Raw genomic sequence first — 18,540 nt, forward strand, 5'->3', positions numbered from 1 at the left:
CTGTCTACTTAACATTTGTTATGACTGACTGCCCCTATTTTCTTGCCACTTGTATGATTCATGCACATGGTATGGCACTCACTATTAAATGCTTGGTTTTGCTTGACAGCGGGAGTGATAATCTTACCCGCACAAACATCTGTGTTACATGCACTGATAACCGTATGAATTTTAGATTGCCGGGGACAGAAATGTTCTGTATCAATTAATTCTCTGGCCCTGCTGTTCAGTTTAAATGTTTATCCAGAAAATCTGTGTTAGGGGTATCTCCGTTGGGAGACAGAAAATAGTGCAGTAGAATGTACAGCTAGAGAGAAAACGTTGCTAGTAGAAAAAACACACGAATAGAGTTTCAGACACTGTTAGTAAAAAACAAGTAGCTTTACTACTAATAAGTGCTTCACAAGCAGTGTTAGTAGATATATGTCCAAACACAATTCAAAGAACAAACAATTGCTTACAGTCGCAGTTCACGTTCCAGTCATCAAGCATAGGACAAGCAGAGAGAGAGAGTGAGTGAGCTGTCCTGACTCCCTCTTATTGTAAAGTTAATTACAGCTGATAAGTACATTCACCCATTTAAAGCAACAACGACCATTTGTTATTGTATATGTTGCCTACCCAACACTAGGAGTATACTCCCAACAATCCGTGAATTTAATGCCAAGTAACTCAGTCCCTTTCTTGGATGGGTGCAAACCATCTCTTTTGTACAATTTTTTTTATTGGACCAGCTGCAGACATCATGACTAATAAAACCAAAGCCTTCCCTTTTACACCACTCCTTTAGCCACACATTAAACTCTGCTACACACTGGTCCTTCCATTTTTGTTCCTTATATACTGGTAAAACCTCTGAAAAGATAACCTACAACCTATACTACTAAGTTCATACCCCAAGCTCTGGAAATCATTCTTCACAGAAAGTACATCTTTTTGGGACAGATCATTTGTGCCAAGATGTATAATAGCATCAACATCACAGTCCTTACTTGCATTCTTGACTATCTTAAGAATACGCCTCTTGTCTCTGCTGGCAGTAGCACCTGGCAGACACCTGACCTCTTTTAAAACCTCCATATCCTTTCCTAAATTTACATCCCTTATGATTGAATCACCAATCAGAAGGTGACTTCTCCTTTTGCATACCTTGCTACCTCTGATGTGTGGTACCTGATTCCCCATTTCGCCTTTCCGAAGTAATTTCTTCATTATGGACCACAATCCCCTGCTTATTTGAGTCATCATTATCACAACTACCTTGACCTGTCTCTTTAGTGTCCCCATTAGGGTCAGCAAGGGCGCTATATCTGCTATGATGGGTCACAGCAAAAGCTTTGTGTTTATGGTTCACAGCTCTCACCCTGCCAGATCCCATGGTTGTCCAGACTGCTCTTCTCCTGCAGGATCTTTGCGGTGGAGAGGCTGATAGCGTGGCATCTCCATAGAGTGGAGTGGCCAAATTGGATACCTAATTTCTGCTTGGAGAGCACAGATTAGAGATTCTAGATAGGTAATCTGTCTATGTAGACTAGTAATTTGTTTACAAAGGGGACAATATCCAAATTTGAAAAGAGTACTGCGAAAGACAGGTGCAAGACAGCTATTACATTGAACTAAACCGGTCATTTTGAAATAAATAAAATCACAATTTCAAGCACACTAATCCAGAAAGTATTATTACTATTTTGGTTTATGGACATATGATTCGCGCGCCTAACGGCGCGCAGGCCAACCTGCTCCTCTTTTTCTCTCTCACTCCCCCGCTTCCAGCCAGCAGCTCCAATCACCAGCCACAGGAAAGTTCAAATGAAATGAAGTTGAAGGGCTGCTATATATATGAAACATCCATATAAATACATGGAGTAATTAATTTTTAGCATATTCATTTTATGTTTTCCTAAAGGGCACAGATATTAAGCAGAGTTCAAATGCTGTTTTGAAAGATTATCCTGGCAATCAAGGAACAGATGTTTCAACTCTGATTACTTGCATTCCTAATGAAGGAACATTACAACCTTATCAGAAGACTGTGGTTTTTCTTTCTTTTAGCCCAAAGTAAGTGGTTTTGTAAACTGCAGTAATGAGCACAACAAAAATGATAAAAGCTCTATTGCGTGTGTATGTATATGTGTATGCACGTGTGTATATGTATATATATACATACAAAGCCCAAGTATGTATATTCATAATTCCATAAAACAATTTATTTTCTTCATTGTAGCAATAATCTATATCTATTGTTATAATTAGCCTATTTTGATGTCAGCCCTACAATGTAGAACATACTAAAATATAAATTCCATAGAAGTTTAAAATGACTCTTATTAAGATGGACCATAGTAATATAATTTTTCAAATGTTATGTTTTTTCTGTCTTATAGCCATGTGAATTGGGATGGGGTTACAGTTAGGCTGTGAAATGTTTACACATACCTTCTTGTTTTGAACTTAAGCAATGTTCACCTCATTGCTTTGGTAAGAGATCTTTCTGTCAAGATAATCTACCTTATTCTCTAAATTAGGTGAAATACTTTAATGCAGGGTTGTCAAATTCAATTTCATTGAGAGCTGCATCAGGGTTGTGTTTTACCTTGGAGGGCCGAGCTAGGGCATGCCCATGGTGTGCGTGGCCATGATGGGTGTGGCATGGAACTTTTTTTGGGGGACCTGTAGTGGCCAAGTGCTAAGGCAGGACTTCCCTGAGACCCTCCCTCACTTTCATTATATAGGCAATCCTCGAGTTACAAATGTAATAGTTTGCCAATTATATTTGTAACCTGAGGATTCATTTGATTGAATCACGTTAAATGAATGTGATCACTCCCTGCTTTCCCCAATGCATTTGTTAATCACATGCACATGAGGTATCTCAGAATGGGGAAGAGCATGCAGGGCTAGTGCTGCAGCAGGCCATCCAAGGCCTCCCCCAATCCACTGAGATATATCATGCTCCCCTGAGATCCTCACAGTTGCTTCCCCCCATCCTCCACTTCACATGATCCTGATTCTATCCCTCTGTTTATGCAGCCTAGAATTGTGTTGGCTTTTTGGCAGCTGCTGCACACTGCTGGCTCATATTTAAATGGTTGTCCACTAGGACTCCAAGATCCCTTTCATAGTTACTACTGTTGAGCAAGGTACCACCTATACTGTACCTGTGCATTTCGTTTTTGTGGCCTAAATGTAGAACCTGACTCATTTCACCAGTGAATTTCATTTTATTAGATAATGCCCAATGTTCAAGTGGGTCAAGATCCTTCTGTATCTTTAGCCTATCTTCTGGAGTGTTGGCTATCCCTTCCAGCTGGGTGTCAGCTGCAATTTGATGAGTTCATCCACCAATCAGCAAACAGAGAGCTAGCATCCCAGATTCCACTTATTCTCCCTCATCCCATTTCCCATGGATTACTTACTTTTTGAAGATCTCCAGAACTCCAGAAGAGGCTGACCCACTGGCAGAGAAGCCAAAGTGTTTTATTCAGATGATGGCAAAGCTATAAGTGTGTGAAATCTAAGGAAAACATTTTCATGAGCTTCTGAGTAAAAGACTTCGGCTGGGGCCCTGTGGCCAGCAGGCCCAGGCTGGACTGGGTCCCAGCAGCCTCCTGCTTCAGGGATTGAGGCAGCAGCAGCAGCCAATCAATGAGGAGGTTGCTTCCTTTGTCTTATCAGGCTGAACTGGAAGCCCCTTGTTGATTGTCTGCCATGCCCCAATCCCCGAAGCTGCTCATTTGAACTAGCCAGTCAGCAGCAAGCGGGAGGCTGCTCGTCACCAGCCAGATTGTACCCAAACTAAGCCTGCGGGCCCTCATGGCAGAGAAGCCGGTCTTTTATTCAGATGAGGAAAGCTGTTTTCCTTACATCTCACCTTCTTACAGTTTCACGGGTTTCTGAATAAAAGGCTTTGGCTTCTGTGCCACATGGGTCAGCCTCTTCTGGAACTGTTTGAAAAGTAAGTACAGTAAAGCCATGGGAAATGGGATGGGGAAGAGTGGATCCGACCCATGGAGGCTCCATTTCAGCCTGTAACAGGCCTGGGGAGGTCTCTGAGGCTCCATTGTGGCCAAAAACGGGCCGTGGTGTGTGTGTGTGTCGCTTTGCAGAGGCACTGCGGGCCACTCCTTTGCTATTTTCTGGATGGCCCCATGGGCCAGATCTAAGCACCCTGGGCCTTGAGTTTCACACCCCTGCTTTAATGAATTCCATTTTCAAGAGGCAGTGAGGAATATGTATGTTCTTCTTTTTATTCTTTAAGTCATAGTGGGAAAATAAGGTGTCTATTATTTGTTTTCATTTCTTATTAAGGTGAGAGGTTTTTTTAGAACAAAATGGTGCTACATAAGATGATAGCACTTATTGTTAAAAGATTATTGAACTATGCAAGCTTAAGGATTGTATAGTAGAGACTAGTATAATTAGGCAACATGGCATCAGAAATTATAAAAAGGGGTGGAAATGCCACATACTGTATATGCATAATAATTTGGAAGTTGGTAGGTTGAAATTTTAATACCAAAGTGATGTCATTGTCAAAGATGTCAAGAAACTTGAAATATTCATTATCCTGAATAGTGAATAAGACATTTTCCCTTTATCGTAGAGACAGCAGCCAGACTGGGTATGCTCCGTCCATTAACCAATCGGACTGAGTCTATACTTATGATGTCATCGGGCCCTTGTGGCTCCTCCCCAGTTTCAGACTCAGTCCAACCTGGACTGGCTGTGAGAATTGATCTCTCCTCCAAATTATTTAATTATATCTTTAATTGGTGAATTTTTCCAAAAAAAATGGTTGTTCCTTTAAATTGGTTCCTTAAATAATCCTTTATTCTACAAATTGGAGGGAAATTCAAAACTGATCTCTGGCTGCCTCTCCTCAGCCGTCTGATTGCCTGCGGCCACTAGTTCGCTCAGGAAGCCTGCCTTGCAATCAGATCGGCCAGCTCACGAGCTACGGCTCCATGGCTGTTTCCCCGCAGCGCTCCTTGATTCTGGGTATTCGGAGGGACGTGCAACCAGCCGTTTCGCATGCAGTGGTTCCAGGCGAGTCCGGTGGCCATTCTGCAGATTGCCTGGCCACACTTAGTATTGGCGGCCATTTTGCGGGTCAGAAAAGCCCGCGAAAATAGCGGTGGCCATTTTGAGGCTCGGAAAAGCCTCAGAGAAACAAAATCAGCCATTTTGGACACTTTTAAAAAGGTGCGAACTCTACAGCAGCCGTTTGGAGTGCCCAGCAACGCAGGATCACCCCAGGTGGATTGGATCAGGAGCGCCTGGCCAGCAAACGGGTGAGACTGTTGCCTATCTTATTGGGGTGTTGATTTATGTTTGGGGAAATGGCTGATCCAGCTATGGATACGAATGCAGGATTAGAGGAGGCAAGGCCATCAGGGGCAAAGAGCAGCATGAAGAGGCAAGCCAAAGAGGCCCCTTCCTCAGAAATAAATCCCAAGGTCTCTAAAGCGACTACCAGGGCAGAAGGCCCTTGAGAAAGAATTTCAGAGGGCCCAAAAACAACAACATATTCTAATTGCCCATCCCTCCCTCCCTCCCTCCCTCCGAGGATCACCAAGTGGCATCCCCAGCTCCACCTGTCTTGCCTCCCATGGGCCCTGGCACACACCCCACGCCTATTCAGAAGGGGAATTGTCTTCTTCGGAGTCCTCGTCTTCAGTGGAACCTGACAACAGAGGCAATTTCTTTGATGTCCCTCTCAATAGGGAGCGCACCTTTGAACAGGCTTCCCTCCTGGTTACACATGGCTCTGGGGCCCCCCACAGCATGTACACCTCTCCTGCTGATATGTCAACCATCATTGCTGAAACCATTAAACAGGTCATGGCTGCTGGCCTACAACAGCAACCCCAACCTGCTCCATCACATGGCCATAAGCATAAATCTTCTGCTGCGGCTCAGCAACCTGATCCCTCTGCTTCTACTTCTCAGGCCTCAATTGGCGGGGAGCAAGATAACCTGTGGGACTCAAACCTGTCTGATGACAAGGTGGTCACCCCATTCAAAACTGATCGTTTCAAGTCCCTTCTTCTTAAGGCCATTAAAGCTGCTAACTTAACATCTTCTGCTTCAGCTTCTACTTCACAGGATAAACCGGCAGAACCGGCTTCAACTGAGGGTCCCAGTACCCCATTCACCGAACCCTCGGTGGAAAAAGAGGTGATCCCTGTTCCCAAGATATTCCTGAACGTCATCCAGAAGCAGTGGGAGTCTCAAGGCACGGGCCCACAGCCAACCAACCTTGACAAACGTCTCCACAACATTGCACCAGACCTCACCAAGTTCTTTGAGACTCCCCCAGTGAATGCACCGGTTGCAACCCTGTCTTCACCTGCTGTGGTCTCTGAAGCCCCTGAGGAGGTTCTCAAGCCTGAGGAGAAAAGGTCAGACCAAACCTTAGCCAAAAACTATCAGGCTGGGGCCTGAGCTGTTAGGGCCTCTACGGCCACTTCCTTTTTCTCCAGGGCGGCGTTGGTTTGGATTGAACAGCTACAGGAGCGCATCGCTCCTACTGACACTAGATCACATAGGGATCTCAACAAGATCAGGGCAGCAGTTGAATTTGCGGCTGATTCTTCCCTTTATACTGCTAGATTCGCTTCTAAAGCCATGGCCTCTTTGGTAACGACCAGGCGTCTGCTTTGGCTCAACCCATGGCAGGTGGATGTCCATACCAAGTGGCACCTAGCAGCCTCCACATTCAGTGGCATCCAATTATTTGGTAAACTCTTAGACCCGTACCTCACAGAATCTAAAGACAAGCGGAAGGTCCTTTCATCCATCTACAAGAAACAGGACAGTCGGCCCGCTCGCTTCTATAGGAGGTCGCCCTTTCGACTGGTGGATTGAGGACCTTCCTTCCCCCATCCACAACGCCCCTCCTACACTCCCAGACAGGGATCTCACCAGGACAGGTCCAGTAGAAACACACAGCGTTTCCCCTCCAATAAATCTTACCGTGGAGGAGGCAACTGCCATTTTTCACATAGAAATGATTATCTGGACTCTCTTCCGATCGGAGGCCGCCTGGTGTTCTTTGCCCTCCGCTGGGAGGAGACCACAACAGACAATTGGGTACTCAAAACTGTTAAATTTGGTCTCATGCTAGAATTCCTCTCCATCCTCCAGTAACACTTCATGCCATGCCCGGTCTCTCGGTGTCCTCGCAAGAGGGCACTGATGGAACAGGCCATTCAGCACCTGTTGGAGATCCGGGCCATCCAACCGGTTCCTCCCCATCAGGAAGGGCAGGGTTTTTATTCCCATCTGTTTGTGGTACCGAAGAATTCCGGGGGATGGAGAGCAATTTTAGATCTAAAAACATTGAACCGCCACATTGTTTATCGGTGGTTCAAAATGCATTCTCTGCACACCATCCTCCAGGCGGTCAGGAAAGGCGACTTCCTCACGTCAGTAGACTTCACCGAAGCTTACCTTCATATCCCCCATCTTCATAGACCACCGAAAATATCTCCACTTCTCCTATGGGGGGAGGCACTTCCAGTACCAAGCTCTTCCGTTCGGTCTATCCTCTGCCCCCAGGGTATTCACAAAGGTACTGGCAGCACTAGTCGCCCACATCAGGTCATCCCCATTTCGGATTCTCTGTTACCTGGACGACATCCTCTTGTTGTCCAGGTCTCTGGTTCAGGCAGAAAGAGATCTCGCCCTCACCATTCACACCTTGCAGAATCACGGGGTCGGGGTGAATCTCAAAAAGAGTCACCTTGTTCCCAGCACTCGCCTTTTCCACCTCGGGGTCTTGATAGACACCATGGTAGAGAGGGTGTTCCTATCCAACGACCGCATTCTCAGTCTGAGGGAACTTGTCAGGAAGGTGCTACGTCACGCAAGGCATCCCTTTTCTTCTCTCCCAAGTCTTGGGCAAGATGGTATCCTGCTTTGGGATTGTCCCGTGGGCCAGGTTTCGCAGCAGGAGCCTTCAATGTTCATGCTTCCACATCAAAAGGCCGACAGGAGCAGTTCTCTCAGGGTCCCCCTTCCGAGACAGGTATTACACTCTCTCAAATGGTGGCAGTCCCCGGCGATTTTGCAAGGGATCTTGTTTAGAGAGCTGTGCTGTCTCACACGATGGATGCAAGTCTGACAAGATGGGGGAGCACACATGCAGGACCTAGTGGCTCAGGGTCAGTGGTCCCTCGAAGAGAGCCGAAACAGCATAAATTGGCTAGAACTGCGGGCGGTTCGCCTCGCCCTCAGACACTTCCACCACAAAGTTCAGGCCCGTCACATATTAGTACTCACGGACAATACCACGACCAAGGCACACAAACAGACAGGGGGGAACTCGTTCCTGGTCCCTGATGCAGGAATCCAACCTGTTGTGCCAATCGGTGGAATCTCACCTGTCATCTCTCAGAGCAGAACACATCTCAGGGGTCTCCAATGTCCAAGCAGACTGGCTGAGCCGGACAACGATAGGTCAGGCGGAGTGGACCATCCATCCAAGCCTCTTCCATCAACTGACACTACAGTTCGACTTCCCAGTCCTAGACCTGTTTGCAACGGCAGACAGCAACCAAGTACCCAGGTATTACTCGAGGTTCATGGACCCCATGGCAGAAGGAGTAGACACTCTCAGTTGCCAGTGGCCCAGGGGTCTCCTGTACACATTTCCTCCCCTTCCCCTCATTCAGAGGGTAATTCAAAAAATGCTGGAGCAGGAGGCAGAACTGTTGCTGCTAGCGCCGAATTGGCCACGCCGGCCTTGTATGCCGACCTAGTGACTCTGTCAATCTTCACCCCATGGCACATCCTACAGTCTCTCCTGTCACTACACCAAGGGTCACTTTGTCATGCCAGTGGCTGCTGTTAACCGCATGGCGATTGAGCGGCAAGCTTTAACAGCCGATAACATCTCCCTCGACGTCATGGCTACCATTCAGGCATCACGCAGAAGCTCTACTAACCGCATTTATGATGCCACATGGCGGACTTTTCCTCTGTAGTGGTCCAACCAGCCTGTTCACCCACTTAGGTCATCCATTCCACAGATATTGGACTTCCTGCAGAGGGTGCTTGATCAGGGACTTAACCCTAACATGCTATGCTGACAGGTGGCCGCTCTGGCCTCTATTCTGGACAGCCTGGCATCCAAACATCTGCCTTCTCACCCCTTGATCCGGAGATTTCTCCGTGGAGCGTCCAACCTGCATCCCCCTGCCATACATAGATATCTGACTTATGACTCGCCTCGTGTCCTAGAGGCTTTGACTTCCGCGCCCTTTGAACCTATGAGATCCACTTCTTTGAAACTGTTGTCCTTTAAAATGCTGTTTTTGGTGGCTGTAACCTCAGCCAGACGTATTTTTGATTTGGCTGCTCTTTCAGTCAGGCATGACTTGTGCATTTTCCATCCAGACCGAGTTGTCTTAAGACTGGACCTGACATTGATACCGAAGGTCAATAGCTGTTTCCACCGAGGTCAGGAGTTGACCTTACCTGATTTCTGTCCATCTCCCCGTCACGAGAGGGAGCGCAAGTGGTACACTCTTGATGTATGTCATGCCCTCAAGATCTACATCGACCGCACCACCTTGTTCCGCCACTCGGAAGCTCTCTTCATCTCCTTTCGCCAGGCCTCTTTGGGTACCAAGGCTTCATTGTCTAGTCTGGGGCGCTGGATAAGAGCCTGTATTAAACTGTCTTATGAACTTCAATCCATACAGGTCCCTGCAAACATTACAGCTCACTCTACACGCAGCGCTGTGACATCTGCGGCTTGGTCCACTCAAGCCACCTTGGAAGAAGTCTGCCAGGCAGCCACCTGGGCGTCTTCCACAGTCTTCATACGTCATTACAAGTTGGACAAGTACGCGTTGGCTGAAGCGGCTTTTGGGCGCAGGGTGCTACAACAAGTGCTTGTGCCCTAACGGACCTTTTTTACAATTTCCCACCCTAGTGGACAGCCCAGTCTTTGGTACGTCCCAGTTGGGCTGCTGTCTCTATGATAACAGGAAAATGGGTGTTGGTTCTTACCTGATACGCTCATTTTCTGGTAGAGTAGAGACAGCAGCCAGCCCCGCCCTGGTATGGGTCATGCGAGGGAATTCCTTGTGCGGAGGAGAGAGATACAGTGACTATGGACTGTCCCTTTTTGCTCACAATTCTCACTTGAGTCTACAGTTTTCCTTCATCTAAAACTGGGGAGGAGCCACAAGGGCCCGATGACATCATAAGTGTAGACTCAGTCTGATTGGTTAATGGATGGAGCATAACCAGCCTGGCTGCTGTCTCTGCCAGAAAATGAGCGTATCAGGTAAGAACCAACGCCCAATCTAACGTAAGTACTACAGGTGGGCTTATGATTAACAAATGAGAATATTTATTGTGGAAAGATCTGTTGAAATTACATAAAACATATCCTGATTTTGGATTACCGTATTTTTCAGAGTATAAGACGCACCCTTTTTCCTCTAAAAAGAGGCTGAAAATCTGAGTGCGTCTTATACACCGAATACAGTATTTTGTGCCTCCTGAAGCCTCGCCCCTTCACCAAAATGGCCGTGCATAGCCTTTTGGAGGCTTTCAGACAGCTCCTGGGGACTGGGGAGGGCAGAAATTAGCAGAAAATGGGCCTTTTTTGCTCCCCCAACCCCGACCAGCACTCTATAAGTCTCCATAAGGCTATGCATGCAAAACGGCAAAACACGTTTTCGTGAAAAATGGACCATTTTTTGCTCCTTTTTGCCCCCCCCCCAGGAGCACTCTGCAAGCCCCCCCCCAAGGCTATTCATGCCTTTTATTTGAAAACAGGGGCTGTTTTTGCGAAAAATGGGCCGTTTTGGGAAGGTTTGCAGAGTGCAAAACCTTTTTTTTTTTTTCAGAAGGCTGTTTCGTTAGAGTGAGTGATGAGTTTTAGGCACTACAGGTTGTCAATGATTTCCTTCTCCAGCACATGGATAAATACACCTGGAAACATCTACCTACCTACCTACTCACTCTCTCTCCCTACCTACCTACTGTGTTTCTCTCTCTCTCTCTCTCTCTCTCTCTCTCTCTCTCTCTCTCTCTCTCTCTCCCCCTTTACCTACCTACCTACCTACCTAACTACTCTCTCTCCCTACCTACCTACCTTATTTTTTTTCTCTCTCTCTACCTCTCTACTTATATACCTACCTACCTACCTACTCTCTCCCCCGCTACCTATCTACTGTATTTCTCTCTATCTCTCTCGATTTCTCTCTCTCTATCCCTCTACCTACCTACCTATCTATCTAATCTATCTACACACACTCCCTCCCTCCCTCCCTCCTGTATTTCTCTCTCTCTCTCTATCCCTTTATCTACCTACCAACCTACCTACTCACTCTCTCCCTACCTATCTACTGTATTTCACTCTCTCTCTATTTCTCTCTCTCTCTATCCCTCTACCTATCTACCTACCTACCTACACTCTCTCTCCCTACCTACCTATTGTATTTCTATCTCTGTCTTTCTCTCTCTCTCTCTCTATCCATTCATCTACCTACCTAACTACTCTCTCTCTCCCTACCTACCTACTGTATTTCTCTCTCTTTCTCTCCCTCTCTATCCCTCTATCTACCTACGTGCTTTTTTAAAAAAATTGCCTCTTCAAAACCTGGTGTTATACTCTGGTGCATCTTATACTCCGAAAAATATGGTAGTTAAATTTACAGCTTTGCTTCATTAAAATGATGTTATCCAATGCCCTTTTTTGCTATATAGTTTGATATCAACAGTTAGAAATTAGTAATTTGAATGATAGAAATGTAAATGTAATTTTCAATTTTACAGGCAGCTACAAATTGATAGGATCTTTGACAGAACACTATCACGAAAAGATTATGCTGTCTTTTTGAAATTTGAAGCTGTAGGAAGCAAAGATGATTTTTTACACACAATGCTTGGTGCTGAAATACCCATCCAAGGTAAGGTATTGGTAAATACTGAATTAAGTTTAAAATCGATGTATTTTATAGGAAAAATAATGAGATCAATATATGTATTGTTAAAAAAACATAAAATAAATTTCTTGATGAGCATCTAATAACATGTTCCTCTTCTTAATTAATGTATATAGATAAATATTTTTGAAGTTTGTAATGCTCTAATAATGATCTCATGGAATTATTTATATATTTCATTAGATAAAAATTAGAACCCAATATTATCCCTGATAATATTGATAATGATTATTGTATTCTATGGAATTTTTTGAAAGTACTTTAATTCATATGGAAAAAGTAACATTTCTGATCAGTTATGCAGCTTTTGAGTGGCCACTATTTTGTTAGCCTTTTTGAAATTATAAATTCTGGTGGTAGATGGGACTGCCAAACATCACAGTTTGGGTACTGTTGAATGTTATGATGAAAATTTCCACTAGAATAAATCTGAAAATGCATTATAACAATAGAGTATATGTAGAATTGTTTAAGATTGTTTGAAACTATAGGTTGTACATAAATTGCCATATGATACTGGGAATCTTGAACATTTGAACTATATTTGGAAATCACAGTTATTTGATACTGCTTAATTCTAGAATATAAATCTTTATGTATTCTTCATGACAAGAGTCAGAGATATTGTATTGGCCATTATTTCATTTCAATTTTAACCTGGAAACTCATTAAGTTAAAGCATTAATGAGCTATGTATTGGTTTATGCAACCTGATTACTGTTTTAATGAGTAAACATGTCAACATAGATAATTTAATGTTACAACTGCATTTAGAAATATTGGTCATTTTATCCAAATAAGATAGTTTGTTAAGTCATTTTAAGCTAGATATTTTTTTAAAGACTCCTGGCTTTTTTTTAATGTAGCTAACTGTGTAACTCCATCTTCAACATCACATTAAGCTAATCATCCTAGTTTCTATTTTTGTTCCTTATGCTCAAAGATAAAAATGATACATGATTATGGCTATCATTTTTGCTTTGATGAGTTCTTAAATACTTACAGAAAGATCCCCTTTCATGCTTTGCAGAGGATGCTAGACATTAATATAAACAAATGACTTATCAATTTCCTTGTTATCTATAGTCAAAATTAATCTGACAAGGTAGACTGAGGTACTGTTAGTCCATCCACTCCCAACTCTCCTCTCTCCTTCATTTAATTATATCTGTTAGTTCAGCAGGATTAAAAAGTCACCTACATTTGCTGTAGTTAATAATACCTGGGGCTTTCTTTCAGGAGTTTTCCACTTAAGGCAGCAACTCCATAGCTTTACAATTTCAGTGCAACCATCTGTTTTCAAGAATGCTTTATTATTTATGCGAACAGTTCTTTGGAGAACAGATTTTTATTGTTACAGTGTTTCCCTGAAAATAAGACCCAGACTTATATTTGGGGGGGCTCCAAAATAAAGATTGGGGCTTATTTTCAGGGAAGCACAATATCAGGGTAATCAGCCCGGTTAGGCATCTTTCCCCTGGTGCATGCACAAGAGGCGGGGGGACTGATGGTATCTGGCAGCAGCTGCAGCCTGCCGGTCCCTTGGTTAGTGCACTCTGGGGCTCTGCAAACTTTGCAGCGCAGGTGAGCTGATTCCCTGTCCAAGCAGCAGATGGAGGCAGAGTCATGGGGAGAGGCAGATGATCCAGACACACCATGAGGCTACGGGAAAGCTGAGAATTGATGGGCCAGAGCAGGAGGCTGGCTGTGGAAGGCTCTTTTTCATGCAGCAGCAATGGCAGCAGACGGAGGCAGAGGTGCAGGGCGGAAGGCAGTTGATACCTATGTACCACGCATGCAGCAGGCAAGCTGAGAGACATGAAGACAGGCCTCCTGCGGCTGCTTGCTCCAGCCCACCGACTCTCGGCTTCTCCACAGTCCGCATCCAGATTGCGACTCTCTCTCCACCTCTGCTTCCACCTGCTGCACTGCACAGGCAGCTGCTGCTGCCAGACACAATTGGCCCATGCTTGCTCAACACCTCCTGTGCTGGCCATACCCACTCCCTTCACTGGGGCTTATTTTTTTGGGTAGGGCTTATTTTCGGGGAAACATGTTAAGTTCTATTTAAAATTATTGTTGCATTAGAGAACAATATTTGCATTTGTAATGCATTATTATTTGCTCCTTTATAGCAGAATATCCTATGGAAATTTACTGATATAATGTTACTCTCTTTACAACATACAATAGTTCTTCCATCTTAATATCTTTTTCAGGGAATCCCCACTGTGTTGAACTGGGTTTGATAGGCTCAGGTCTTCCAGTCATGTTGACATTCACCCCAGGACCAGTTATCAGTTTCAAAGAATGTTACATTGGTGAACACACAGACCTTGTTTGCACACTCCAAAATGAATGTGATGTTCTTCCAGTGACATTTGTTTTTCATAAGATTGCACATTATAATATTTGCCCTGAAAAGGGAAAAATAAAAGGAAAGTCTGTAAAGGTATTCATATATTTTCTTTCATTCTTTATATATATATATATATATATATATATATATAAATAAATAAATAAATATAATTTTTAAGATATATCATATAGAATGTGTTGCATGACATAATGTACATTTAAAGAAAAGGGCCTTTTTTTTAGGGCAGAGAAGGTAGAGAGCTCTAGATGGTACTTGGAGATGGAAGAGCTGCTGCTTTTCTGTTGTCTTTAACCATGGCAAAGGAGAGAATGTAACACAATTTGTCGCACACATCATCACTTTCCATTATTAGCATTAAATCCTTTTTCTCTTCTTCACTTTTTGGCTAAACTACATTAGCCATTTTATTGCTTCCATATGCTTCTCCTTTCATTACTGTCTACAATATTTGAATTGTAACTTATTTTCTCCTATGTAGTAGTTACAATTATTTTCTTTATATTTATCTCTCAGATACTTCAATTACAAGCTTATACTCAATTCTCAATTATGTTTTCTTATTTTGTATCCTCCTTATTTCCTCTTTTCTTTGTATCCTGCTCAGCTGTATTTTGCTGGTGTTCATTCACATCCTCAAACTTTTTCTTCAGCTGCTGAGTGGAATGCTCTCTTCTCTTTTGTCTCCTGGTGAGATTCAATTTTTTAGAATATTTTATTAAATTATTTAAAGCAATACGCAGCTAATTTCCAATTTACTTCTTTACTTCTCTCATTTTATTTTATCATAATTTTTTTGGCTCCTCAGTTTCTCTCTTTCATTATCCATTTGTATATTTAATTGGTATTATGTTTATTTCATATGTGAAACAGAACATGATAAAATGTAAGAAACCAAATTAAAGTTTTAAGAGTGAGAATAAGTATAATGTAACAAATGGAACTTTTTTCATCTTGCATTAACTTTTGGTATCCTTTTTAATGTGTTTAATACTTTTGTGGGGTTTTTTTGTTTTCAGGATGTGATATTTTCATTTATCCCACGACATATAGGATCCTTCACAGTGAGGCAGAAAGTAGATATTATAGGACCAGTAGCAAAAAAAGATGACTTTCCAGTTTTAGAGATGAAACCATTTCATCAAATACATTTGGTTTTTTCTGGGCTCTGCAAGTCGGTATCCACTAATGTGCTGAAAACCAACCCTGGTATGTTATTAATTAAAAAATGCTAAGTTTTTACTTAGAAATGTATTTCTTTCTGAGAAACAATTTTGACATTTTCTCAAGACAGAAGTGATCTATTTATCATCTGAAATGATGGACTTCTGAAATGCTGTCTTTATGAAGAAGTAACTGATTTAACTATTAATTTTGAAAATTATGTGGAGGTCCATGTAGCTTAACATAAATGAGTTTTAGTTATCAGTTAAGCTTATTTGTTAGCATTGATTTCATTCTCCTGGGACTAATATGCTTTTTATGATAAGTAGGATACCAGATATCTCCAGGACTCTAAATATATCATGGCGAGATGGGAAAGGTTTGACAAGCTATCTGTTTTTCCGGTGATTTAAAAAAAAAACTAAATAGCAAATTTTAATGTCTCAATTACATTTTTAAACATGTTGGTTTAATTTCCCGTTTGGGTGAGAGGTGCTGATATTAGTTTTAGCCTTTTTCTTTTACAATTTATAATAAGCTTAGCTTCATAGCTTCATATACCTCTTCATAGTGCTTTACATCCCTCTCTAAGCGGTTTACTCCCAACAATCTGGGTCCTCGTTTTACCGAACTTAGAAGGATGGAAGGCTGAGTCATCCTTGAACCGGTCAGAATTTGAGTCCTAGCAAGTGAGCAGTGAGTTAGTTTGCAATACTGCATACTAACCACTGCACCATATGTCTGTAATCTAAGTGCTATTATAATCTGCTTTGGGGTGGGGGGTTGGACATGAAAAATATACCATTATGTTTTATTTCCATTTGAAATCTAGGAGAACACCTAGTTCAATTTTCTTCAGATTAAATTGCATTATTTACCTAAAAGTGATAGTGTTAAAATTCCTAGTTGTTTAGAAAAAAGATACATGGGAAATGGAAAGGACAAATGACTTTCTCAGTCTTCCAGAAAACTGTTTGCTTCTACCCTTTCTGGTCCCAGGAAGAATCTTGCTACCTTGAAGATTACAGCAAGCTATTATGAGTTAGCATGAATTGGTTGGAAGTTAATTTGAGAGGGAAGTATACTTGCTTCAATTTGGTCATAGAAATAAAAAGTGCTTACCTATCTGAATACTGTTAAATATTCCTCTCATGGTTTTGGAGCTCTCTAAAGTTATATTTTCCAGTAAAAGATGATTGTGATTGTCATATGTCAGTGTCATATCAGATCATTCAATTCAACACTTGACTGGGGCAAAAATATTAATGACATATTAAACAATATGACAAATTTGTAAGTTACAAATAGTGTTTAACTTAATGTCTGTAATTGACCCCAAAACTACCAGTTTTACAATCTTTTTTGTGGCAGTCATCAAGCCAAACTAGTGATGGTTAAGTGAACCTGTTTTAGCCAATGGATGTTTTATTTTATTTTTTGCTGAAAAATGGAAATAAATATTGCCTTCCCACAAAAAATATGAATGCTGCAAATGGCTGTAAATGCAGCCCAGTTGCCAAGCACCTAAAATGTGATTGTGTGAATGTGGGGAAGGGGTGTTGGAGCCGCAAAATCAGGTCTTAAGTACTTTTGGGAGGGTCCAATATAACTTTGAATGATTGCTAAGTGACAGGCTGTAAGTTGAAACTACCTGTACTGTTTTGGAAGCGAAAACAAGTATTGCTAGAGCATTTTGGAATTTCAGATTTCTAACAATAGTTTAAAAGAACTATTCCATGTACATGGTTTCCTGAAAGTCTCACCTGGATTGTTCAAGGCATGGGTGCTGATTTTACATTAAACATTTATTTCACTTAAATGTCAAGCTGAATGAGCAATTCAGATTATTCAGGTTCTTAGAATGTGTAGAATGCATGCAGATGCTTTGGATTCTAATTGGTGTCAAGCAGAATGCGCAATTGGTTTCCTATATTTTAAAATGATATACGTTAATTCCGTAGTAGTTCTTTTTCAGTGTAAGAATACCTTTTTACATTGTTCCTGATAATTGTTTGGAAGTGAACTATTATTTAATCCTGAAACTTAATATTCTACATGGAAAAGTATGTTTTGTAACAGGAGCTTCACAAACTTTAGTGTACTCAAGTAAAATAATTTTAGGATATTTGGGTTATTTTTGTAATTATTGAATTCTAGCTATTATTTTTTATTAATTTTGATTTATTTATTAGTATCTGCTTTCAACTATTAAAAGAAGAAGGGCACTGTTCCTAAGCTACTGTAGCAAGGAAACGTTTGAGACAGCCAGAGCACTCCTCGCTCTGCAACCAATGCAAATGGGACACCCTACAAGAAAAACTACGAGAACATTATGCACCCAGGCCATCCTGCATTGCCCACAGGCACACATACTATCACCGGAACCAGGTAGAGGGTGAATCCATAAACAGTTATATGGCTGCCTTCCAAAAGGCAGTTTTATATTGTAAATTCCACAATCTAGACAAGGCCCTCATGCTGGTCTGTGGGGTGAGAGACATAAAACTACAGCGGTGCCTACTCGCCAAGCACAATCTCATGCTACAAATAGCGATGAAAGAAGCCCAAGACTCAGAGACCACCTGTCATTCTACAGAGGAGATACAGAGGTCAAACTGCCTGTCAACCTTGTGGAAAATGGTATCAGTCTATCACATGGATGAGGAAGAGGACGAGGATGTCCATCAACTAAAGGGAACAAACAAATATGGCCACCAAGATGAAACCCTCAATTTGTATAGGCTGTGGCTGGAATCACCCTCGAGCCATTTGCAAATACAAAACATCTTTTGCCAATGATGTGACAAAAAGGGACACATAGCTTGAGTTTGCCATGCAGTGTTACCCACCTGTGCCAAGATTCCCTGTGCCAAACAGGTCCAAAGAAATCAAAACCAAAACAAATGAGTTACGAAGATGACTGCTTCACTATTTACAAAGACATTTGCCAGACAGAAATGGTGAACCAACAAGCCAGTGTCCACAGAGGCAACAAGATCCATGTCACTCTCAGCATCAAGGGTTCCCCATGCC

The 18,540-nt window shown here is 42.4% G+C and overlaps 1 protein-coding gene across 1 annotated transcript in view; it reads left to right on the plus strand.

The window, feature by feature from the left end:
• Window positions 1-18,540, plus strand: part of CFAP47 (cilia and flagella associated protein 47) — a 390,847-nt gene that overhangs the window by 15,355 nt on the left and 356,952 nt on the right. Inside the window, exons 6-9 of the mRNA XM_081950234.1 lie at window positions 1,907-2,058; window positions 11,797-11,930; window positions 14,186-14,418; window positions 15,363-15,552. Coding sequence (XP_081806360.1) covers window positions 1,907-2,058; window positions 11,797-11,930; window positions 14,186-14,418; window positions 15,363-15,552 — 709 coding nt within the window. The remainder of the gene's footprint in view (window positions 1-1,906; window positions 2,059-11,796; window positions 11,931-14,185; window positions 14,419-15,362; window positions 15,553-18,540) is intronic.

This window comes from Natrix helvetica (genome assembly GCF_964273705.1).
Source record: "Natrix helvetica genome assembly, chromosome: 4".
Taxonomy (NCBI): domain Eukaryota; kingdom Metazoa; phylum Chordata; class Lepidosauria; order Squamata; family Natricidae; genus Natrix; species Natrix helvetica.